Source organism: Xylocopa sonorina, chromosome 3 (genome assembly GCF_050948175.1).
Source record: "Xylocopa sonorina isolate GNS202 chromosome 3, iyXylSono1_principal, whole genome shotgun sequence".
NCBI lineage: Eukaryota > Metazoa > Arthropoda > Insecta > Hymenoptera > Apidae > Xylocopa > Xylocopa sonorina.
The window spans coordinates 8,323,978-8,349,344 of NC_135195.1; the positions used below are offsets into that span (position 1 = coordinate 8,323,978).

At 41.2% G+C, this 25,367-nt stretch overlaps 3 protein-coding genes across 7 annotated transcripts in view; 1 reads left to right on the top strand and 2 right to left on the bottom strand.

Annotated features, from left to right (window-relative positions):
* Positions 1-443: 443 nt before the first annotated feature.
* LOC143422381 (uncharacterized) lies at positions 444-2,596 on the top strand. Its single transcript, XM_076892960.1, has 5 exons — positions 444-533; positions 593-713; positions 816-964; positions 1,031-1,180; positions 1,283-2,596. Exons 1-5 carry the CDS (start codon positions 444-446, stop codon positions 2,594-2,596), a joined length of 1,824 nt encoding a protein of 607 aa, XP_076749075.1.
* A 1,246-nt stretch (positions 2,597-3,842) lies between these two features.
* On the bottom strand, positions 3,843-12,130 carry LOC143422084 (uncharacterized protein KIAA0513-like). Of its 4 annotated transcripts, none has more exons than XM_076892475.1 (10): positions 11,956-12,130; positions 8,296-8,580; positions 7,388-7,671; positions 7,119-7,160; positions 5,948-6,049; positions 5,710-5,870; positions 5,220-5,406; positions 4,842-5,064; positions 4,666-4,760; positions 3,843-4,371 (listed from the first exon to the last, which is right to left on the bottom strand). In XM_076892475.1, exons 2-10 carry the CDS (start codon positions 8,565-8,567, stop codon positions 4,307-4,309), a joined length of 1,431 nt encoding a protein of 476 aa, XP_076748590.1. In that variant the 5' UTR covers positions 8,568-8,580; positions 11,956-12,130; the 3' UTR covers positions 3,843-4,306. The 4 variants fall into 4 exon arrangements, with proteins under 4 accessions (XP_076748590.1, XP_076748589.1, XP_076748591.1 ...); XM_076892474.1 differs by lacking the exon at positions 11,956-12,130 and adding an exon at positions 11,746-11,813; XM_076892476.1 differs by lacking the exons at positions 7,119-7,160; positions 11,956-12,130 and adding an exon at positions 11,746-11,813.
* Positions 12,131-17,474: 5,344 nt separating this feature from the next.
* The window catches only part of LOC143422075 (dual specificity calcium/calmodulin-dependent 3',5'-cyclic nucleotide phosphodiesterase 1), a 66,263-nt gene continuing 58,370 nt past the window's right edge, over positions 17,475-25,367 (bottom strand). Inside the window, exons 6-13 of one of the 2 annotated variants that reach the window (XM_076892450.1) lie at positions 24,005-24,058; positions 21,059-21,308; positions 20,381-20,638; positions 19,816-19,985; positions 19,018-19,263; positions 18,455-18,681; positions 18,272-18,367; positions 17,475-18,038 (exon numbers count right to left, since the gene is read on the bottom strand). In XM_076892450.1, coding sequence (XP_076748565.1) covers positions 17,944-18,038; positions 18,272-18,367; positions 18,455-18,681; positions 19,018-19,263; positions 19,816-19,985; positions 20,381-20,638; positions 21,059-21,308; positions 24,005-24,058 — 1,396 coding nt within the window. In that variant the 3' untranslated portion in view covers positions 17,475-17,943. The remainder of the gene's footprint in view (positions 18,039-18,271; positions 18,368-18,454; positions 18,682-19,017; positions 19,264-19,815; positions 19,986-20,380; positions 20,639-21,058; positions 21,309-24,004; positions 24,059-25,367) is intronic. The other variant, XM_076892451.1, reaches the window with a different exon arrangement.

Here is a 25,367-nt window from a genome sequence, read left to right on the forward strand (position 1 = left end):
TTTACGAAGTTGTGAATCATGCATTGTGATATTACTGTATAGCCTACCTATTATATATTGTTATAACATAACATTACAAAATAGTATGTAATGTCACGCAACTTTCCATTTTTACTTCGACATTTCTATATTTATCTTCATCTCTTCATATGGAATTATTGTAATAAAATACCAATGAAATCGAAACGTTTAGTGACTGCTTTTCCTATTCAGTTCGTCGCATCTCCTTCAAGAATGGACATCGAAGAAGGAGTATAGATTAAGAGAAAAAGGAATTTCCTATTATCCAACGATGATACCAACGAAATGTATAATCGAACACTCTGTATAGTAATTTCTCTATCGTTACGTAGCGGTGCAACGTTACGCGCAAGCAAGTGTCGATTGCGAAGCAGATTCAGGCGGTAACGCGCGGAGTTCTCTCGGATTTGGAGACGTCGAGCATGAGCGGTAAGCTCGAATATCTGGAAAAATATTCGGTAGCACCTTCGCCCAGCAGAGATTATTACGGCCTGAAAGTGTCCTACGATCAGGTGCTGACGAATAGATTTCGTCCCCGCGATTCTGCCTCGTAACTTGGCGTTTCTTCCAGGTAACACTCTACCTCTGGCGCATCTCGCACGGTCCGCACAAAACGCCCATCGTGCAAACCACCTGCTTCGCTGATTTCAAGCAGGACCAGCGGCTGCAGGACGAAATTCGACGTATTTTTGGTAGCCAGTTCGATCGAGCTCTCATTGAGTAACCTCTTATAAGATAGCTTGACATTTATCGTAACATCTCTTCTGTTCAATCAATTATTTCGATCGTGACAGGTGAATATTTGATAAAACACGTGAGAAATATCATTTCTGGAAGGAATACGATATTAACCTTGCCGAAGTGTGTAATCGAGAGATTAATCAAATATCTGACTGTAGAAGATATTATTAAATTGTCATCCTTATCACACATATCGAAAGAAGTAACAATACTCAAATGTTAGTTAACACAAATAATTTTCCGTCGACTTCACTGCGTATATTTACAGATTTTTGATAACAATTTCGTGTGGGAAGCGTTGTATAAGAAATACAAGCCATCGAGAAGGAATAAGTACGAAGATTTGCGTTTCACAACGTTCAACTGGAAAAAGTTGTTTCAATTAACGCAGATATCAGGACTGACGGACGATCAAAAAGTAATTGTTTCATTCTTTGCTGAAACAGACGTTTACGAAATTATGCCACGAAAAATTCTTTACCGTAGAATAATATAAAATTCCTTTTCACATGACTTTCAGATGCTTCGTACTCGTGCAAACGCGAGACAATCGAAACCAAACTCGAAAATTGAAAATCCAACTAAAACCAATCTAAAGATAGAAAATTTAACAAAATTCAATCTAAAAGTCGAGAATCCAATAAAAGTGTCCGATTCGATCTCCAAAGTCGCTTCGAAAACAATTCTCCCCGACAATCAAGTAACAAAAAAATCAGCAGAAATACCACGGAAAAAGAACACTCAAATATCAATCTCAAAGAAATTATCCGACAATCGTCTCAACGAATCCACAATCGAAAAAGAGAAGACAATACCAGAGAGAAGAACTCCCGTCGTTAAATCTCTCCAATTAACCGGTCAGAAGAACTTGAAATCCCTGAGGGACCAGTCGATGCTCGCAAAATTCGACTCGAGACGCGAGTTTGGTAGCAAAGACGCGACAAACAATAGAACAGTCGATGCAAGGGCGAACAAAGTTCAGGCTAAAGCGAAGAGGGTCGAGAGAAAAGCTAGTGGCGCAAGTATGAAAGCAACGGAAGAGAAATCGAGTAACGTCAAATCGAGAAATACAGCGGCATCGAAGATGAAAATCGAGAGACCATTGCCACGTTCGATGCAAAGCGACCAAGGAAAACAGAAGGGGAAAGGTAAAACGAAGAAAGTTGGCCAGAGCAAGTCGACGATATTGAGAACGAACACCGATCTTCTGAACGACAGTTCCTGCGCAAAGGACGACAGCTTCGATTTAGCGGATTTGATCGAAGCCAGCTTGAAGAACATTCGCAGTCCAAGGAGCATATTCGATTACAACTTCAGCTGCATCGAGAAGCCCAAGTCCTGCGGTGGCGACACGAAGACGCAGGAAATCGCGCGGAAAATGGCGGACCATCCGAGGGCGCTGAGAAACGATCAGGTTAAAGGGAGCCTCGATCGATTGTCGGAGAAATCTGAACCTCTCACTGGAAAATCGACCAGTTCTACCAAAAACGACACGTTGCATCAGTCTGTCACCCCAAAGATCGTGAGAGCATTGAATGCAGAACCGAAAAAATCGACTGAATTGAATAAAAATCGTTATAAGTTGACGGTGCCTGAGGAGAAAGCGGACCATTTTGAAAGATATGGGATTTATAACAAATATCCGACGCCAAGGACGCAAGACACTGGCGAGCAAAAGAAATCGATGCTACGAAAGGACGTGGATAAAATGCACTTTTTGCGATCGTTGGGGACGAGGTCTTCGCAGGGTAGAGCTGTCGATTCGAACGCTGCGGCTGAGACAAATCGGTACGAGCTAAGGAAAACTGTTAACAACGTTTACAAGTATTTATAAACGCGTAAAATTGTTGGGTTGTTCTGGGATATTGTCATTAAATTGTTTCATTTGTACGTTTTTGATCAAATAAAAATGGTTAGTGATCGGGATGAGTTATCGTGATATCGTTTACGCAGTGTCACGAATTGCTAGGAATCGTTAATTTCACGCGTACTATTCAAGTCGTTCGATGAATGAAAAAAGATGTGCAATAACATGTATAATAGATAGAGCTGTTTCTAGTTGGACAGCTGCGAAGTAGATAGAGCCTCTTTTAATCGAACAGCTGTATCGAGCGAGGCGTTAGTTCCACGCGCAGCCTCGATATCGTTCAGAGAACTTTTAGGTTTGTTAAACGTGTTAATCGATCAATAAATATTTGTATCTATAGCGAAGAAATTTATTGATCACTCTTTTTCGACATCAACAATTTTCGCTGGAAATTTGCGAATAGGATATACAAAATAATCATCGAGCGATGCTTGTATTTAATGATATGTCTTTTAAATACAAACATATTTACATGGGATATAAATAAAAGTTTTATAGCTTCACCTATCTGTAAAGGTCTATCAAAAAATTGCACGCGATAGTATCTGCGGGGTAATTTTAATTAATGGTTTCGTTTAAAGGCGGAAAGTATTTGAAACGTTTCGCAATTAGTTTCGCCATCGATCGTGGCGTTATTATTGCAAGCAGAATTAGACGAAGTTTAAATTTAAAAGATCGCTACAGTTTCATCGAGAAACGTTCTAAAAGAGTGTCGCCTACAAATACTGCGTGTACTATCGAATACTGTTTAAATTATTAGAACGTTATTCAGGTTTAGAAAAGAAGCGAAGTATTTGCGTGAAATTCAATGTGTCTTCGAATAGTTCTTCATTGACATCTCGCGACTCGAAAAGGAAAAGTCATGCAGAAAAATTTGCTTTTCAAACCGCATGCTTAACAGTCGTTTCCCGGAGGACAGAAAATTTCTTCTTCGCTCGTACAGAAATATATTCTCCTCGATTATCGCTCGCGAACCCGATTATCAACATCACGCGACTATGTCTCGCGTAATTTTATTGTCCGTTTTACGCTTATAATTTAAATTCGATCGAGAGACATCGAAATGCAGTTACGCGATTGGACTGAGAGAGCAAGCGAATTCGTAAAATCTTGTTTCTTTCGATTTAAATTGGACAAAGTCGTATAAGATACCGTAAACTTCCGTCGAACCATGAAAATCAATAGGGAGATTCAATAATTTCGGAACAACATTCATTACAGTTAAAATCACCAACACGATCCCATAATCTCTTTCTTTCTTCGTAACAGTTTGTACAATGTAATAAATTATTTAAATTGCAACAGATGTATCGCGATTATGGAATCATTTTCACGATTTCAATAGCTTCCTTGATCATTATTGCGATCCTTGTATTCATAGAGCTCGATTCACATAATTCTGGTTTGGTTAAGCATAGGAACAGTCTGCGTCTGAAATTCATCATTCTCGTTTTCGCATCGATTAGTTGAGCTGCGTCTGATGGAATCACAACCATGTTTGTTTTCAGTGTGTCTCTTAAGAAAATTGACTTCCTCTCCCTCTCGGGTGTATCGTACTCCGAATGGATTTTAATTGACAATCTTGCGGCAATTTTCGTTTGTCAATTGTTGCTCGGTAGATGAATTACTTTTCCACAAAGTGTTTCCACGAACAGTTTGGATTCGCGTGAAGCCAAACTACCGCCACGGTTCGGTCTCGTCGAACATTCTCTCTATGTTATCGCGCAGCATTTTCTCTTGCTCTGCAAATGGAAAAAACATTTGTCTCGGGCAGCCTCCGAATGGAAATAAAATATTCAACAAACTATCCATTTCCGTGCAAGACGATAGAACGTAATTACGAGAATCTCTCGTTTTATTCACTGCGAGTAACTATTTAATATCTCCAAGCATGGTAATCGTAAAATAATGATTTCTAACTCTGCGCATGCTTCATTCGTCTTGAAAAATCAAATTCAGGACAGACTATTTTAGCGACGAATACTTTTCTACGGTTTTTCTAACGGTTATATCGTTAATCTATAATGTGTGTTCACCTTTCGTTAGATTTGCAATCACGCATTGTTTCCTAAGAAATTCTAGGCACAGAATACGGGAGAGGCCAAAAGCGTGCATGTTACACGTGAACGTTCTAAAAATTATCAAAAATAAAAGGGTTACTTTTGGAAAATAACTCGAGAACACACTGATCTGTCGGCTCGAACGTCTTTACCCTAATTGCCCAAAGACGATGTTCGCCTGGAATTTGCGGTCTTCCGCAGCAATGGCCTCCTGATCTAGGGACTTAGGCCTTGGAGGAACTGGTCTCGAGGCCCTCTCGCACTGCACCGCGTCGAAGAACGCTGCCGTCCAAAATCTCATCGAAGTCCATATCGGTTGCACTCGTAAATGCGTGTACAAGTATTCGCGATACGGCTCCAATCCAGGTACTTCCACTAAATTCAACTCAAAAATATATTAATCCGGAGCGACTCGAATCGTAGCGGATATTGATAAGACTGTATCGATTATCGTTGCTCTACATCCCGTATAATAATGAAAATTCTATTTCACGATGTGGAGAATTTAATGAGTGATAGATTTTTAGTACCTTCGTGATAAAAAGTGAAACACATGTTCATGAGGCTCTTGGCGGGGGCGAAATCGTCAGCCTCGTGGCACTCGAAAAGTGCTACCGCAAAGTGTTGCGCCAAAGAGTAAAACGATTCTTCTGTTACACATGGTCGTGCTCTTCTTGCGTTTACCACTCTCGAGAACCATATCCTACCGGACTCTGTCTGTGAAAGATTAAGTCTATCTGAGGATACATTATTTTCCTTACAATTACCGGATTAAACAAATTTTTGCTCAAAGTTTATTGTAAGTAATAAAAACTTTTAACAAATTCACTTGACAAGGCGATTATAGTTAACTGCGATTCGAATGTGGGTCTTTCATTTGTCGAACAAATACTCTGTCAATTATTTATCGTTCAACAAATGATTACCTCGTTAATCAAACGAATCTTTTATTCGTACGCTTCATAACATACGAACGGGGTGGCGCGTCAATAATTTTCAGATCAATATCTAAATACGTACAAGAACCATCTGACCGAAATTTGCCTTCTGCTCCTGATCGATACTGTTCGGAGCGTCGAACAGAAGAGGCACAAAGGACTTCATAAAATCAGCGGCTGCCTCTTCTGATTGACTATCCGCTGACAAACTGGAAGCCCACGATTGAACGGACCCTGACGAGCCTAGGTAGCAAACAGAAAAGTTAATATATTCGAACGACACCTGTAACGTGTAATTAGTGCTCGCCAATTAATTTTACCTGATCTCTGCCATAATCTACGACCGTCCATGTTCGAATCCAAACTGGTGCTAGGCCCGTAGCCATCTTGGTCGCTCATCGAGTCACTGCTACAAGGCATATCTGAAATAATGGTCTACTAGGAGATACTCTTCTAATTCGATGCAACGCTCTCTACAGTTCGCCTAATTACTCGAGACTGGTGCGTGTGCCACTTAAGTCTGTTGGTTTCAACACCTTTGGGGACATGTCTAATCTAATGCTCGAGGCAAACACGAAACAAATAAGGGGGTGGTACAGACAGGCTACTGCATTATTCCAAGTTGGAAGGGACTATACATAGGTGTGCTTTAAAGATCGAGCTTGATTCGATTAACTCGATTCGGTTGTTTGGGTAGAATAGATTGTACACAGTGTCTTTAGTGATGGAAAGGGTGGTAGTGTAGTTGGCTTAGGTCGAGTAGAGAAGTAAATACATATATTTTACTAATTCTATGTGCACTTTTAAAGTTTCTTCTGTAGTTCGCTAATTTATCGTTGATCTATATTTTTCTTATAATTCTCACAGTTCGTTTTGATAGATTTCGAAGAAGTAGTCAGTTAGAAAAGAATTTTACTAGAATTTGTCGAGTTAAAAATTTTACTGAAAGCAGGTTGTCAGCTCTTGAATGTGTTTTGCAAGAATTTCAATCCTGCCCTTTAATATTTACTAGAATTTTCATCCGGTAGCATCTGGTTGACGTTAAACCGTTAAACCGCTGGAAAATGATATATCGATCACTGCAGCGTGACATTTCCCTCGCTTCTAAACCTACTGGCTAGAGGACACATAGCTTCAAAAGGTTCTAGCAAGGTTTTTAAATTACACGACACCAAATATTTATGCGCAGGTGAATTCACGTGAAAGCATACAAAGTGACGTTCCCCAAACGGAGGGATGCAAATTCCAGAGACCAGGTAGCTACTTGCAGTATCGCATTTGCATCGACAGAGAAGTTTCGACGATATTGTTCCTCGATAAATATACAAAACGATCTCCTGTATCTCTCAGTAAATCATACGTTTCAAGTATTCACGTCGAAATTTTGTCTGTCGACGCGCTATGATTATGAATCGAAATCGAGGGGTTCGTGAGAGACGTACAAGACCTGCGGTGGTTCACATAAGTACATTCACATCAACTTTCATTTACCTAAACGAAAAACGAGCGTCTGATATCGGGTCGGGGCCCTTGCTTCGTGACAAAAGAAAAGCAACAATGTATTATATAAAATCTTCCTCTCTGTCTCTCTCGGAGAATAAACGTATCGTCATGCGAGAAAGCATGATATACTTGAGGGAAAAAATATGTAAATTCAATAATTGACAAAAATGCATTCTCGAAGATATGAAAAGAGGGGAATAAAAAATCGATCGCAACGTGAGATTAAAGAACAGAAGAATACGCGTTGTGTTACTCACCAGCTTTGTAGTTCAACTTCTCGAAAGGATCGGGCCCTGTGGTCTTGATGTCTCTCTCCTGAAGCGGTTCTATACTTTCTTGGCTGTCTCTGTCGGGGCTGTTATCTTCTTCCACTTTATGCTCCTGCCTTCTGGTCCCGGCTGTTCTCGACGAGGCTATTTCCTCGTAGGTCATGCCCGGAGGATATTTCCTCATGCACCTCGACATATTGATGATACCTTGGCGTTCCAGTTTATGCCTCGCGATCGCCTCGTAATCTTCGTACGACAAGCCTGCTCCAAATCTGCGAACAGATCGCGGATTTCAGAGGGTTCTAACGGAAACTTGTTATTACACGAAGAAAACAAAACGAGAGTATGAGAAGTTTCTGAGGAAACAGTGTTTGAAAATTTGACGAGTGTACGAGCACGTCGCGTGACTCTAATGCGGGCTGTAAAGAGGGTGAAGAGCAAGGAGGGATGAAAGGAAAGAGAGAAGTATGTCAGAAAGGTTCTTTTTTAAAAAACCGGATAATTAAGCGAAAACTTGCGAGAAAATTGTTTCTGTATGCGATTCTTTTGATGGCCAATATAAGATCGTCATACTAATTTATTAGCGATATTTCTTCAACAATACCAAACAATACCCAGCACACCTCTCTTTTATCATTCAGCTTATCTAGCATCTCGTATTTTTTAAAATTCACGATGCATGAATTTCTCGTTCAGTCACTGCATAATCGATTATACAAATCAACCTTACACTGGCGCTTTCTATTTCGTTCTAGACGTGTGCAGCGTCAATGACACCTACAAAATGTGCGACATTGCTCTACCAATGAACTCGACGTTAAGTCTAGACGATGGCTCCATGCATTTTATTCGCAATGCATGCTTGTTAGGGAAAGGTACGCGAGACAGGTTCGTACCTAGGGAGCCTCAATTTCCTCCTAGACAACTGCTCCTCCGGCTTGTCTGTCTGAGGTGGTGCTTGCGGCGAAGAGGGTGGCGTCGACGGGGTTGTGGTCAATTCACTTTCTTCTAAACTGCTGCTTAGAACGGATCCTATTCTGTTACTCAGACCCTGAAGATACTCTCCGCTGCCGCCCAGCGCGGACCTCACAGACCTAAGTGCACCTCTGGTGCGTCCAATTAGGGATGCTCCACCGGTTGATGGCGGAGCCGCTGTCACGTCCACCATCTTCTGTAGCAGACTTGCACAGAAACCGTGAGCGGATTGTTGATATTTAATCCAGTCTTGAATTAAGGCACACGCACTTGACTATTTTCTAGATACTTTATCGTTACATTACGAATACACTTTGCTATTTCTAATTGTGCGAAACCGTTTGTTCGATTTAAAGGCTTAAGTGCATCGAAGCTGTATTTGTCGCCATTTTCTGTGGAATTAGTTGGTAACGTATGAAATGTTTGTGCATTACACTAGGATGTACAATAAATAAATAGTATGCAAGTTATTATCCATAAAGGCTTTAAATGATAAGCTACGAGTGGAAATAAAACACATTGTTACGAATTTCTGTTAGTACCAATTTGTCGAGTGTTTAATTACCGTGACTACTACTCGTTACCAAAAAATTATTGCCAGCACTTGATGTCACTGTAGAAAATTAGTAAGAGACTAATGTTGTAGCTAGCTTTTGCAAGTCACTGGCTCAGTATTATTTAAAAATGTACTAGCACAAACTCTTTATTTTTACTACCTAATGAGCGCTGTCGTCTATATAGATAGCAAAATAAAAGAGAGTTTTAGGTAAACAACAAAAAGCCTATATTTGTATACTTATCTATAGAACATTTATGCACAATCATGCACGCGAGTTAGAAGAAAAATTCACCAACGCGAGGAGTTGAAAAGTCTGGACTTGTACTAAAGTAAAATTCTGCTAATTGTTGCCGAAGAATAAACCATCTAAAGCTAAATTCTAAATTCATGAATTGCAAAACTGATAAGCTTATTTTTATACAATTATACAAATTTTAAGTTTATTATTTGTAATAACTTCTTTAATACATTTCTACTCGCGTTGGTGTCAATGATTGAAAACTGTGTAGCATATGAAGGCTAATGTATCCACACGTGTACACACTTAGACGTTGCAATTACTCAATCGTTGCTTGATGTTTGCACTTTTCATCCGTGTAAACGAACTTCCTATTTCACTATACAGACGATAGCATCTTATACGGTCAACTTTCCCGTTTTATGAGCAACGAATGCTATACCATGGTTATGCAACAATGATATTGCAGACACGTCCAGTGTATTTGCATAACAAATATCGTTTCATAAGCTGTATCGGTGCAAAGATGATAAGCGTGCCTTTCTATCTTCAACAACGGAAAAATAACCTGGAAGCGTCTATGGACTTGTATGAAAATATAGATTTTTACGATAAAATCAAGCAATTTTTCCACTAAACTGTATCAAATATGAAATGCATGAAGTGATTATAAATGTATTTCAGTTCTGAAGTATGTAAAATTTGTTTCGTAAACAGAATGTAACATTATAAGTTATCTAATAATTGCAAGATATAGTTAATGTATGGTTGCACCACAGAAGGTAATAATTTAAACAAACCGCGTACATATAATGGCACTTATACTGTCGTGACGTGAAATTTTTAGATACGAAACATGTTTGTTGAAGATAATGGAACATATAACGATACTTTTATAAATACAACGCACGCATACTAATAATATCATTATGGTATTATATATTGCGATAAGTTCATCAAAAGGAAGTAATTAGCATCTGACAGACGGTATCGAAGTAAACTTTTTCTCACCCCTTCTCGTTAGAGTAACGCGCGTCTCGTAACGTAATCTTTAATATTTACGCCAATCAATGACTTTACATTGTTTTTATCACGTGCTCATTGAGCGTGTCCTCGTGGAAGAGGCTGAGACTTTCGCAATCATTTATCAAACGTGATAGACGGCAAATCCGGATATCCTTTAAGATAGTCCATTACGATCGAAACCGCAAGCGGAAAGCCGCTTTCCTCATTCAGTAGTTCTCTATTTTTGCATTCAGTTTCTAAATTTAATATGCAAGTGCTTCACGATGTGCGTGTACGATGTTTATTTGTCAATATTGAACAGTTCTGATGGAATGACAGTCATGATCATGCTTTCTAACATCTATACAACATCGTACAAAATAAAAAGAGGATCGCTACTATTTAATTTATCTTGCATGATATGCAAATGATACGTTTCTGAGTGTAAAAGTCATTCATAAAATAGCGAACACGTCTATTGATTAATGAAATTTAATAAATTTTACATATTTTAAAATTAGTAATGAAGGGATGTAAAGGGATGATTTCACGGAAGAGATCATGTTTTAAATATCGCGTTAGACTTTGCATAAAATTCAGAATAATAATTGTCTGTGGGTTTCAATCTTAATAATGACGGTGTGAATGGAGAAAGTCACAAGCATTATTCTCTTTCTCATTATCGTACGCCGCATCGCTGGCAGAACGCTCGAGAGGAGTTCGTTTGAAAGTCGCGGTGTTACACGAGAGAAAGAACGAATAGGACATGCCTAGCCCTCGGATAATCACCGAAAGTAGATCATCGATCGTGTAAACGTGTCTATCGAAAGTTCGATGCCGCAGGAATTCGAAATTAAGCTGCCAGTAGGAACTGCGGGGTTGGAAGCGGATGCAATATCGAGCAACAAGCATGCCAAGGCTGTTCGTCCGTCCACAATGCCATACGAATGTCCCAATCTGAGCTTTTTTTAGTCGAATGCCTCGCAATTCTCTCGTCGACCACGCGAAATGCCAATGGAACAATTCGAACGAGAAATTACAGGGACAGTTGTGAAAAGAAGAAACAAATCAACTCGATTCCCCGTTAAAATCACGTTTCAAATAATCGTCGAAGAAATTGTTAAATGCAGGAAGACGAGAAAATTGAAAGGAACGACCGTATGGAACGCGTCTGATAACGTGAATTGCTGATCGAGGAAGACGAGCGAATTGCGTGTCGATTCAGCTTGGACGATACGACAAATGCAATTGTGACGGGGGGAAACGATCGTAGGATTTCACAGGTGCATGGAAACACGTCGAGGATTGCACTCCAGCGGGACATCGTCGCAATGCAGTTTTATCTATACCGTATGCCACCGCAACATACGGGCCATTGCTCAATTTGCGATTTCATAAAGCGTACTCGAGGGTACATCCGTCTCGTCATTTACCACCGCGCACAGTATACGTACTTCTACCTTTACATCCTCATTTTATCAGCCTCAACAAATTCTACGCTATTTTAGCTCTAATCGAGAATTAACGTGGACAATTAACTGGTAAAAAAATTCGAACGGTTATACTTACTATTTCTCTAATTCGAACGGAGAATCATCCAAGTCGTGAAATTAGGATCGAAAATGCGAAAAGTGTTTTTGGTACGCGAAATAAAATGGAATCGTTCACATGGATGTTAGAAAGTTTCGATTCAATCCTTTACTCGCGCGATACTTTCGTTTGCGTTAATGAAGTGTCCCTCGAACAGTCGGACGGCTACTGGCGAGTGAAGAAATGTACCGTTTGGGGTGGCGAAGTTCAGGCCTGCTGTTTTCAATGGTGTTCCTCACGCGATCACTTGGAGACACGTGTCTAAGTCACGATTTTCTTCGCCACGAGTACTTGAGGAGACTTGAATCGTGCACACCGAACGTGGCGCAGTTACTTCCACCGCTGACCAGTGCCACTTGGGCTGCCCTTCCAGCATATGATCCGATTAGCGCGTACGCATGCGTACCACTCGATCAATACCGTTTTACTTACCTTTCCCACGTTTTCCTGGATAGTCGGTACGACAGAAGAAAAGCGTTGGGTTTGTTAGTAACAGATAGTAATGCACCGACAAACGATAGTGCCCGTATCATTTTTCATTTTTAAGCGTGCGATGGCTATGGAGGAAAAGTAGGATAAGGTACCTTTTTACCATTTTTTTTTTTATGGTTTTTCTAGAGAAATTGCTAAAGCTGTTTCGAAGTTCCATATTAACTCAGTTTGCAATTTTGAACCGTAACATATGACTCATTATTTTTTTTCAAAATTTTCCAAGTATCGATGCAGCTCTCAGTTATAAGTTATAGATTTATGATACATATCGTCCTCTTCATTGATTTAATTCTTTTTTAATTGATTAAGAATTCAATCAGGAATAATTTTATACGTGCATGTTGCTCTTACTTTCGATGATGTCGTATTAATGTGCTTGCTACATCCTTGTGCTCCTCGCTAAACATCCTCGAGTCACAGACGTCTTTACGCGCGGTAATTAAATAAAAGGTAAATTCATATTTTTGCAAGGACAACGAAAAATGTTGAAGGTGAACTCGTTACAAATGCATAGAATTTTGGGAAATAAAAGTTAATCATAAAATGCTATTTAAAAACATGGGACGTGACGGGCGGAAGACAAACGACGATAACTAACCGAGCATTTTTTATTCCCCGGTGAATTTATGCAGAATACAGTACTAATCATACACGAGGTGTATTTATATTTCATACCTTGTATATTTATATTAATATATATATATACTCCCGCGTCATCGTTCTCTTTGTATCTCATACACTGTCGTTACTTAATTACATCACATCAAACGGACACGGTGCTGGATGAGTTTTACCGATTATGTACACATCTGTTGCGGTTAATTGTGCCGACAAACGAACGTTGCTTCGAGGTGGAACGACGAACGAAAGAACCGTGGACAAAACGAGAATCGTACAACAACCAGCACGATTCTCGTCGATTTTCACGTCACGATCTGCACCGTATAACGAGTCTCATAGTTCTCTGACGTGGAAACCAACGAAAATCGAACCGTCGCACACTTGGGGGTATAAAGAGTGTTGATTCTCGCGCACGTTCGATGCACGTGCCTGTGTACGTGTACATGAGTGTATCATTGAGTCAGCTTATCTTATGAATTACGATTATTGGTCGAATATTGTTGTTCGAAGCCTCTCTGCCGTGTAATATCGGTTCTCGTCTCGCGACATTCTGTACACGAGCCACGGTGTCGCGTTATAATAATAATATATATATTTAATATACTTATATTCTTTTATACTCTTTTGTTTTATACTTTGTTTTGCTAGGTACACCTAGAGCGAAGCGTTACAATAGGTTACGCGTATCAAGAAGGCGTTACGTAGGTTCCCCTCTCGTTTCTTTCGGTTTCAATTTAAACGCAGCCTTGATACGCGCCGTTTCAGTTCTACAAGGAAAGGCCAGTACTTGTTCGAAGAGACTTTTAGACGATTAAGGTGCGAGAATGGGTGACGCGAGCGAAGACGCGTCCAATGACGCTGAAAAAGTATCGTCTGATGCAAACTCGGACAGAACTGGACGCAGAAATGTCCCAGCGCGTACGTGTTTCGTTGTGACGTGTGGATCGATCGACAATAGTGGCAAATGATTCTCTGTTCGTACACGGGATTCTGAAAGGTTTCAGAGGAACGAAACGAACCGCGTCGAAATCAATCGAGTTCGGGTGCGACGGATTAACATACAGGATTGAATGCGAAGGTAATTAGCAGGGGTTGAAACGTGAAATTGCAGGGAGATTAAAAGAGTAATTCGAGCGAATCAGAGTGAACTAATTTAAACGATTTTGTGCTATTTTCTCTTTAGAATTGTAGTAAAAAAGTGAAAACGAAATTATTTGTCGCGATGTACACCCATGCATTGGTAAATACCAATTTCATAAAAATTGTAAAAATTTACAATAAATATTGGGTATCTCGCGATAAAACAAATTTGAAATTTCTGCATCCAACATCATTTAATTTAAATTCCGAGTTTCGCGATCGCGCCATATAGCAGCGCAGCAACGATTAATTAGTCGTCTTCGTTCGCGTCCTATCTATCGATGTGCTCTTAGTACGAGCATGGTTCCAAATGTACTTACTCTGTGTCTTTTTTTTTTCATATTTTTTTTCTGTTTTCTTTAAATTCTATCACGCATTTTGGCCCCTCGTCCGCTGCAGGAAGGAAAACGAACTCGTGCTGACGCACGTAAACGCAAAAAGTGGCAAGTGCGTGGTCGCGTTCGCGCCGCGACAAATACGAGCGTATAGACAAGAAATCGAAACCGCGCATTGTCTGCCTGGCTGTCGAAACGATCCGCTGCAACGAAATTCGAACCTCGTGCACAGTCTTTGCTTTGGGAAATCGCCCTAACGGAAACAGGCAAACGTTCATTTTGTTGCGTTGCGAACAGGCAACTGATCCCGTCTACAATTTCTTACGTACGTGTATGTACAATTAACTAACTCGAGATGCACGCGTCGTGCTTTCGAGACCCTCGACTGGGTGTCCCCAGTGTCGTGAAATTTTCTTAACTCTGAAACACTATATTTTTTCTGGATTAATTTGGATCCAAAGATACGAAGCAGTGCAAATAATCCACTGAAGCTATAAGCTCTTCGTAATTTAAAAATAGTTTTAGCTCTCAAAAGTGCTCAATGTAATTATCGTGTACATGCGGTAATTAAGTTTGGACCATTCGATTCATATTCGAGGAATGCTCTTCGACACTTCGTCTCAAACGTTTGTCTCACGGTACCAAGGGACACCCAATAGGGCATCGATAAAACATGACGCGTACGCGAAGGAGAGAAATAAAATAAATATAGGACGGATATGTTTAACCTTCGAGCTAGAGATTTTATCCTATACATCCTCTACATTCCTTACAATATACCCGCGCCAAAGGTTTCTTCATTTTACAACGCGTCGTTCTTTACTATTTCGAATACTATGAGCCTCGATTTTTAAAGGATTCACACGTCGAAGTCGAGCAACGGGAGGACGTCGCCGTGGATTCTTAACTCATCACACGATCGATCGATCGAAGCAGGCGAGACGAAGCTGTCACGATTCCCCGCGATCGATTCCAGGATCGAACGTCCCCGACTAGACGCGCACGTTTCCTCCGTTTCGCGTTTCCAGCGACGTCCCCCGTTTCAGGTGCATAGATACACAGCTAATGCTTCCTTCTCCCGTATGGTGATGTATGTACATGTACACGAAACGTAGCACACGTCGAGTAAACGCTAGTGATATCCGTTTTACATTACATTTACATACATTAAAGCTGCACCTTTACGTGTATATACGAATACACACCTAACGTAAGTATGTACAATGACGTTACACCCCCTATGGACCCAAGGCTGTAGTTAGATCCGATTTATCCTGATTCGACATCCGTTCGTTCCACTGCTGATCTCTAACGCAGTCTTTTATATTCGATCATCGGTACACATCGAGAAAGTAGCTTTTTCTTTAGTCTGTGTGTTTAGTTCATCATCTAAAGCCCTAGAAATTATACGTAACAGTCAAAAGAACGAATCGAATATAAAAAATATGTACTCTTCATTGAAATATTTGCTTCGATATACGAAAAATTGAAAAAATTCTGTTGATGCTCCAAAAAGAGAAGGGTTGCGCGAATGCGAGGAAGCAACGAGTCGAGCCGGAGAAATCGGACCTCCTCGGAAAAGAAGCAACTTTCCGCCTTTCTCGCTGGTGACAGCCAGCCGGTCGAAGTTACGAGAAAGCATGTGCAAGCTTCCCTCGTCCATCCGGACGACATCCGCTTCTGTGTCGCGCGGGTGCGTCGATAATGGGGCTTGGCGTAGCGCGAAGACTTTCAACTTCGCGGCGTTTCACTCGGGGGGAATGCGATTCACCCCCTTGCGGAAACTTCGCGTCGGATTTCGACGCTTGTGCGATAGTCAGCTGTCGTCTATCGATTCAGCGAGCTCTGTATCTAGTAATTCGATCGATATTACTTATTTCTATGGTGGAACTCTTGGGGAAATACTTCACAGCAATTAGATTAGAAATTAGCAAACTTCTCGCGAGGACAAAGTTATGTAGTATGAAAATTTGAAACTGCTCGAGGCTATGTAAAATCAAATTAAAACGATGAGTTCGAAATAGATTTAAAGGTTCTTAAATAGCACGGGAAGAGTCTCTAAAAAATGACGGCGACAAGCAACTACTATTTCATACCCATCGTTAAGACGATCGAATCGAACGTTAGAATCCTCCCCAAAGATGAAAGTCTTCGTTCCTATGAAGAAAATCATAGTTAAGTTATACGTGATCATACGTAGTTACGCTGATAATTACACACTAATTGTAAGAAAAAACAGGTACGGACAAAGACTGCGTTCCAATGGCAGAACGCTATGGAAATCCTGTCGACATATTAATAGTAGTGTCCTTTCACATCCATTAGCACTTGATCGCGGAACGGACAATTGTGCTTTGTAAGTACGATTCACGACTTTACCCCTCGTATGTATGTATGTATGTGTGTGTGTCTGTGTGTGTTCGTGTCAATGTGTGCTCGATTTCCGCCGCCTATCGCGGCTGGTAACTTTAGGCTACGCTTACGATGGAAACTCGACTATTTCTATGCTTCGACAATAACATTTACGCGTGAAATAAGCTGAGAAAGTAATGCCTTAACGACTCGTTGCCCCTTTCTCAATCCGTCCTTCGAAATTGTCTCAGATCAATAATTAAACTATCAGACTGACTACGATTTCTCCTATTCCACTCGTGCAATTTTATTGCGGAGCTTGTATGGTGGTTTCTCGATACACAATCTCGAAAAGGTAAAGAAAAATTGAATGTATACGTTCGTAGCTATTCAGTTAATCGCGGTGGGTATGTATTCTGTGCTCTATATCCATCATTTACCAAGGCGTCAGTTTGAAAGCTTATCTACTATGAGAAACCTTGTTCTGCTCGACAATAGCATAGCGTAAGAAAATCCCGTGAAGCCTCTCTATATACAGTTCGCGAAAATTACGATAGCGAGATGGAACGAGAATAGAAGAATCTTAATGGGACGTCGCATGTCAGCCATGCAAGCCATATCAGCCGGTTATACGTCTGCAGTGATGAAAATATTCGTTTCATCGCTCTCACGATGATATAATTAACTAAATGACTCGCCTCTATCGAACGTTCGATACGAAATACTCGACTCTAACTAATCGGCACATAAATATTAAAATAAATAGACTGACACGCCAATATTTCCTTACACATAGTATTAAATATTAAATAATTAATTACGTAAATAAATAAAAACAATATAACGTTCAACGCTCGAGAGACGAAAGAAATATTTCCAATACCGTAAGCAGGTTGATCGCGAGGGAAACTAAGATTGGAGACGCGGAAGGACGCCGATAATTCGTCAGGCGACAAAAAGATGACGCGATCGTCGTAACGCAGCGAAAATCGTTAAAGTATTGCCCGGTGAACAAACAGTATAAATAATCGTGGGAGTATTTATCTTAATCGTACGGGTGACGTTACGGCGCGTACGCCTGATCGTTGGGGCGCGTCGCCACCCCAGCGTCGCGTGTAGCGTTTACCAGCATCACTGAGACACCGCGGCTGGCGTCCTCCGACGCGTCGAATCACGAGCTCCTTCGTAGCCTAAAATTACATATGTTTCTGAAAAACACGACAGCCCGGTGGATTTTTCATTCCTCGGACGCTGGCTGCGGCGTGTCGGTGTCCTCGCGGCTCTCGCTGCTCGCCTTTTGCTCTTGCTCCTTCTGCGCCCTCGCCTCCGCGTCTGTAGGCAAGCAGAAACAACGATTTCTACAATTTTACAATATTTATACAAATTTTAGCTGAGAATATTTGTGTAAACGGAAAGTAGAGAATGAAAATAGAATCCACATTCTAAAATGAGATCAGTTGGACCGTTTTAAGGTTCTTTCTTGACGCAAGCGAAGTTATAGGGTATGTTAAAATATTTCCAATTTTTTAGTGTCAGTATTTCGAGAAAATTCGTTTCTCAGGTACCTCGAACGGCCTGCTCCTTCCAAATTCTCTTGTTCTCCGCGAGGCAGGGTATCCACGGCTTGCCAATCTTGAACCTCCTGCTCTCGCCGCCTGAACCTGCGGATCATCCCTTCGTTTGAATATAATCCGTAGCCGGAGCGGAACAATCGAAGCGCGTTAAACCGTGACGCAGATAAGGCTCACCGTTGCTCGACTCGTCTACGCTCTCCTTAACATTCAACGGGGTGAGCACCGTCTCCAACATGTCGCTGCACACCTGCATGCTGGGCTCGACGATAAACTCGATGAATCCTATTTGCGATTCAGCCACCAAGGTATTGTTACGGTCGCACAACGGGGAGAACGGCAATCCGAGTGCTTTCTCCTTATCCCCCTGCCGGAAGAACTCCTCCAACAGCTGCATGGTCCATCTGCACAGGAAGCAAAAACGCAACGCTTTCTGTTGGATCATTTTCAAATTTTTATTCGACCTGCTATCTCGTAAACGCGAACGTTGTACAGCCGCGAGGGAGTTTTTCAGAATGAAACGGATATTGTTTAAAACCACGTGGAGGCGGACAATTAATACGCGATTGTAATGAAACTATGATTTTATTTTAAACGATATTTTGTAACTTGTCATGGTTGACTGCGACGTTTCAAGCACGCGATTATCACGTTCTAATTGTAACAATACCGTCATTACGGCGACTGAATTTTCTATGCGACAATCGCTCGGTTCGTTACAATTCGAGGGGAAGTTCTACCTGTGATGAAGATCCCATCTTTTGGCCGGGTGCGAGATGTCGCAGCAATGGAGCACTAGGCTGACAGCTTTGCTTTTGTCGACGCTCGGCTCCGCCAGGCTCAGAATGTTCTTCATGTTCTTCAGTTGTTGGAAATGAAAGCTCATGTCGGTCGCGAGTACCATGTCGATCACAAGCGAACGAAATTCACGGAATTCCTCCCTCGACAGGTTTTGTAATATGTTGCACTCGTCTTCCTTCAATATTCTGAAAGAAAACGCTCGTTTATGCTCGAAGATCGAGCTGTACGTATCTTCGATCTCTTTCGACATTAACGAAGAGCAGAAAATAATTTAAAAAAAAAAGATAATCTAAAGAATATTATATCCCAAATGATAACTTGAGGAAGATATTTAGATACGATCAAAGAGGTGCCATATTTTTCCATTGCGATCCATTAAAGGTTGGACATCGCACAAATACACGCACGCCGCGCATATACTTAACAGAGCGGCAAGAGAAACGTCATCAGCGTTTTCATCTCGTCAAATATTGAACAGAGAGGCAGGGGGCGCAGGGATAAACCACGAAACGTCAAACCGCCATCCGCGGATTAACCCGACCGGAGCGTTTCAGCGTAATTTAAACCGCGAAAGGTTTAACGTTCCGCGCTTGGCACCCTTCATTAATCGCGATTCCGTGGAGAAAACAGGATCGACGAGTGCGCGGAATCGGCGCTCCCAATTAGCCTGTCCGCAAATTGAAATGAAAATGGCCGGCAATCGAGGCGCTGGTCGGCCTCGCCGATACGGTACCTACCGGAAGCTCGCTGAGATGTGATGATTTTCCAGAACAGCCCTGTCGTTGTAGAGGAGGGCTGTATCGCTGCCGGACATTACATGGAAATTGTTTGTGGTCCCAGTGTGCTCATAGTCGTGAATAATCGCCGCCACCAGCGTGGCGAAGATCTCCAGGTCGGTCAGCCAATTCTGGAAACAGGCAACCGTCGTTCGCGACCTTTCGCGCGGGTATAATCCCCGGAAAATGAGCAATTTCCTAGCGTGGGACAAATGCTGGCGCGGGACCGGGGAAATCGAGCGGATCGAAATTTATTTCTGGCACCCGTCGACCGCGTGGGATTCGCTCGTTTCGCGCCATGGCGACTTCGGGGACACGTGCGGCGGGGCCGTCGGTTAAGTTTTAAACGGCTGAATGGAGCGACGATCTGATTCGAGGGAATCGATGGGGTTGGAAAACTGGCTGGCGAAGTGGTTTTCATCGTTCGAGCGTGAATTGCTGGTATTTCGTGTATGGACTTGTGCCTATGTGATCGCGGTGGCTGGCAATGATGGTTTGTAATGTGACATTCGAATAACAGACTTACCATGAGTCCAGTTTGACATAAAATATAGTGCATAGTCTGTGCGACATCGGCTGCGTGAAGATTATTGTGGTACGGGTTCCGGTGCCTGCAGTAACCCTCCTCGACCCTTCCCAAGAAACACTCGAGCACTGTGGCGGGGACTTTGAATTTATGAATCATGCCGTATCGATTCAGTAAATCGTAGCCGAGGTATTTCACCGGGGCGCCCATTGCGGCTTCGCTCAATGAAAATACGTCGAAGGACCAATCGTCTAAAGTCTTGAATGGAAGCAAACATTTATGTACACTCAGAACATGATAAAATGGGACAATTTGCTGATTAGAACGAAATTGCGTTAAAATTAATTAATTTACAATGCTTGTTCTTCGACTAATCTTGTCAATTTTTACCTCGCCCTATGCACCTTTAAGAGTAATTTAAGAATAGCCAACAATCATTCAGATTTATATTAAAGTCTTCGATTCTCTTCAGCAGTCTCATCTATGAAGCTCACGAGTCATCAAAAACAAAGTTCAAAGCAAATGAGAAAAATACTAGAAGTCAGACTTTGAAAAGCTGCAGCCGAAAGGAATCTCCATATTGATTTCAACTTCCGCGGCTCGCCAAAATCTCTCACCTACGTCAATCGTTCCTGGGCGCGAAACTGAAGCTAGGATATGAAATACGCGAGGGCGTACCTTGAGCACTTTAACCACTTCCTGCGGGAATTGCATAAGCGCAGTGTTGGTGACCCGCCTGTAGATCCGATCGACGAAGATCCCCGCTCTTATGGCGTGCGCGACCGAGCGGAACTTCGGCTTCTCGTCCGCCTTCCGTCTCGTGGTCGCGAGCTGTCTGGTGAAAGTCGACGCCAGCCATTCGCGCACTTCCGGCGGCACCGCGTCCGGCTGCACCTCCGACAGCTCGTCGTCCTCGTCCGCCAGCCGCCTAAGGGAAAACGTCCGTATTAAGCGATACGCGGCGAGACCGTAAAACGATCGCGGACAAGTCGGAACCACGATGGACAACCCCTACCTTCGCTAGTTTCTTTTTCTACAACGATAGATCAGAGAGTGGATTTACGCTCGATTCCCTCTAACAATCGTTTCTGCTAGTAATAACACCTCCACTTTGTTCATTGTCTCTATATCTTTTTCCTTTATTCATTCGTTTACTTTTTTCTTTTTCGATTCGCTGTTGCGTTTGAATGTGTTTTTCTTTTTTCTTTTTTTTTTTGAGAGAGAGAGAGAGAGAAGAAAAAGAAAGAGAAGCGTACGATGGGAGAGTTTTAGAGGGTACGAACATTCACGGGCTTTGCTTGGAAGCAAAGAGGAAGCTCTCGCAGTTTTTGCTTATCGCTGCTTTGAATGGGGAGAGGTTTGTTTGCGGGGTGCGTGAAGCTGTGAATGGTACGGTGTTACTTCCTTTTTTTTCTTTTTTTTTTTTCATTGTTGGACGTCTGATGCAATTGGGAATCGCGGTTCGGGGGTGGGCAGGGATCCTTGTTCGCTACACAGTGCTTTGTCCTCCGGATGTTTTCCTCACTTTTATTGCTTTTTTTTTTTAGGAGCTACGGTCGAAGAGTTTTCGGAACGCTCTTTTTATTTCTGCCGGTTTCGTTTTTGTCTCTACTGTATATAACCTCTGTATTGAATCGCGAAAATATCGAATTTTTAAAACAGTTCTGTACGCGTTTCGTATTGATAGGAAAAAATATGTGCGGTTACATTTCGTCGAGCTTATCGTTATTTTTGCAAAAAAAATAGGTAGCGGAAAATTTCATTATATCATTTCTTTACACTATTTTACACGTTTGTAAATAAATGTGAATGCAGCGAAATAGAATTTGAAAGGGAACAGTATGAAACCTAGAAGACACATTGTTCTCTAAAGATGACTTCGCGTTTCTTACACGTATGTTAGTTAAAAGTTTACTCTTTGCAATCGAAACCGTGTTCAAATGGTTCAGCATGGTCGAAGGAGTATATGTAGCGAAGAAAAGATCGGTTAGTATGCGGAAGCGATTCAAGCATACACACTGTGTTTCGTAGTGTACAAATGAATACCAAACGATAAAACGTATTCCCTCTTTAGTGTGTCGAAATGCATTTCAGTGAAACGATAGCGTGAAACTATGTAAGTTAAAAAATAAATTAACGTATAAATTAGCATCGCGAACGGATTTAGAATGTACGTCGATGATCACGTGTGTACGCATCGATTGCATTAGGAATCTAACCATCGGTTTTCATTCGTTACAATTTCAAACAAAGCAATTTTCCTCGATGTCAGGCGCGATGGAGAAACTGTGAAACGTGGCAAGTCTTTGCATGTTTTCATAAGATACAGGCTTTAATACCTTCAAGAACAAACTGTGATAACAAAGTTAATAAGATTTGTGATGGAATCATCTCTAAAGAATACAACGCATAAAGTTAAACAGAGTTTGTTCATTTTTCCTACGATTTTGATGAAAAGTATAGCAATAAGGGAGAAGCATGTATTGCGAGGAGATACTTTAATTCATCAATTTCTTTTCAAGTCGCTGCTTAATGCACTGGAACGAGCCAAGGAGAGAACGAACGAGAACGAGAGGGAGTTCAGAAGCTAAAACGCAGTTCCATCGAACGTCGATGGGATAATACGTAACTGACCCGAGAAAATCTCTCTTTGAATGCGGCGTTTCATTTTTTAGAGTGCCGATTTCCATCACTTTCGCGTCAGGTCGATAGAAATGTTTATACTAGATAAATTCTAGCTATGTCGACGGTAGCTTTTCTCTTGTCGCGTCCATCACAAATATTAGGGAAGCGTTGCACAGATTGGATGTGCTTAAGTACATTTCAAACGTGTATCTCTTTAACAGTTTTAGTAACAAATAGTCAGTCGTGAACATTTTTAAACATTTACCGTACGGAGGATTCGTATGGAAGTTGGAAAAATTACGAAATATTTATTAACATTTACATCTCACTTGTTTTACTCACGGATACGATTAACTGGAAACATGCGTATTGGAATTCGACACGAACAGGTGGTATTGCATTTTCGTTAAAGACATTGATGAGCTTTCTCGTGATGTTCAAGTAGGTATGTGTATTTATAACTATATTAAAAATAATATCGTGAAGGGTTGTCATTAAAAACAATAAAATCCAAGAGGAATGACAGCTCATGCAGAACGTGAATGATAATCGAGTCTAAATTCACATTGAAAGGGCCACAATGAGATTGTTCGCTGTTTTCTGCAACATTTTACCTTCCATTGAAATCTACATAAAAAGAAAAAACAAAATCAATAATCGATTATCCAAAAAATTTGATTACGAAGTTAAGACAAACGTATGCACCTTTAGAAACACGTTTCATAATAAAAATGTTACAAAAGCAGCTCGACAACGCACTTCGATTAAATTCCCAAGCAAATCGAACAATTCGCTTGTAAAATGGCGTCTCGTCACCCTTTCAAACGAGTTTCTCCCGCGAGTTCGTAAACGCGACGAAGAAAAGAAACGAAAAGACGTAGTAAAGAAAGAGAGGAAAAAAAGAAACGTATGTGTAACACAGCCAAAAATGTGTCTCAGAGCGATGCGATTCGTGAACGAGATCTTAGCGATTTCTGTTTATCAAACATTTGAACGAACCTACGGCGTATACCTTGACGGCAAGTAGCGGCTGACTCCACACGCTCGGCGTCTCTATAATACGAAACATCAAGAAAATACGTGTGTCACATTAACGATAGATCACATTCATAAGACCGTATCTAAAGCAAGAAACGTCCGCCTGCGTGCGTGTACGTAAATCGATAGACTCGAACACAAGAACGAACTAAACGTGGGAAAAAAAGAAAGGTAGGAAGGCAGACGGCGAATGTTTTCACGTGGAAACGACAGAAAAAAGAACTTAGTGAGCAAATTTCTTTTCCGTTTCTATTCTCTGTTAAAGTGGGAAACGCTCACGGATGTCGCGCGGACATCTGTTTTGTACAGGGGACGTTCGAGCATTCCATTTAAACAGCTGGTCCCAAGTTAACATGTGACTTTTCAGCGTACACCGTCCTATATGTATATATACATATATAAATACACGCATGCACGTTCTCATATAGACTGACGCAGGAAACACACACAGAGACGGAAGGAGGAAGTTGACTGTATCTTTTTTCTTTAGTGTTATTCTGTTTTTTTTTTTTTAGAGAGAGAGCGATGCATAGAGCTGGTAAACAGGCAGTCATCCAAGAGGTGAGCAGGTTACACCTAGAAAGATCTAAAAAGTGGCTAGAGAAGGGAGAGAAACAGGCCAGGCAGGTAAAGATAGTCGTCATGCTGTGTCTAGATGTGTCTGACGCGCGCGATGGACAGATCGTAATTTCTGAGTTCACTTTTCCTCGTTGCGAGTGTTTCTGTCGCAAGCTTGCAAGCTAATTTTGTTTGCCTTGGTCAACGGTGTTACAAAATCGAAAAGAGAAACATGGAATTCGATCGAACATGGTAATCGATCAAATTAATATTAAAAAAGAAGAGAATGATTTAAAGAATTGTTATTTTTGGATTTTATGATTTCATTTTTTTTGATATTGCAAAGTATTCGAACGTAGAATCGAAACGTAAGATGTTTCGTTCGTATCATTTTTTAGAGCAAATTTCGAACGAAACAATGTTTGAATATTAATTTCGTGGGAAGTTAGTTTCGCTATTTGCACATAGTTTGCTACACCTATTTAAACCTAGACGTATTAGTAACAGTCGTGCAATATGGACATATGCAGATTGAAAGAAACGGTATGGTAATTTTGGGGGTACTATGGAATTTACTAACGGTTGTTACAGATAGTGTGACTAAGAGACGTATTAATTTCTGTGCACGCTACCTATATGGTAGAAAAGCCAAGACTACGCATATATTAACTAGAAGAAAACGTAGTGTCTAGATCTGCGATATATCCCACGACGTTGAGGGCGCGAAGTATTTCGAAAAAGTCTTAAAATTCCAATTTATAAGAAT

Bases quoted from the DNA above. Each gene is read 5' to 3' on its own strand.
- LOC143422381 (XM_076892960.1), top strand. From the start codon at position 444: ATGAGCGGTAAGCTCGAATATCTGGAAAAATATTCGGTAGCACCTTCG. The intron at 534-592 runs GTGCTGACGAAT...CGTTTCTTCCAG, and splicing joins TGAAAGTGTCCTACGATCAG to GTAACACTCTACCTCTGGCG. The intron at 714-815 runs GTAGCCAGTTCG...CGATCGTGACAG, and splicing joins CGAAATTCGACGTATTTTTG to GTGAATATTTGATAAAACAC.
- LOC143422084 (XM_076892475.1), bottom strand. From the start codon at position 8,567: ATGGTGGACGTGACAGCGGCTCCGCCATCAACCGGTGGAGCATCCCTA. The intron at 7,161-7,387 runs GTGAGTAACACA...TTTGTCACGAAG, and splicing joins GAAGTTGAACTACAAAGCTG to CAAGGGCCCCGACCCGATAT. The intron at 4,372-4,665 runs GTGAACACACAT...TTCCATTTGCAG, and splicing joins GATTGCAAATCTAACGAAAG to AGCAAGAGAAAATGCTGCGC.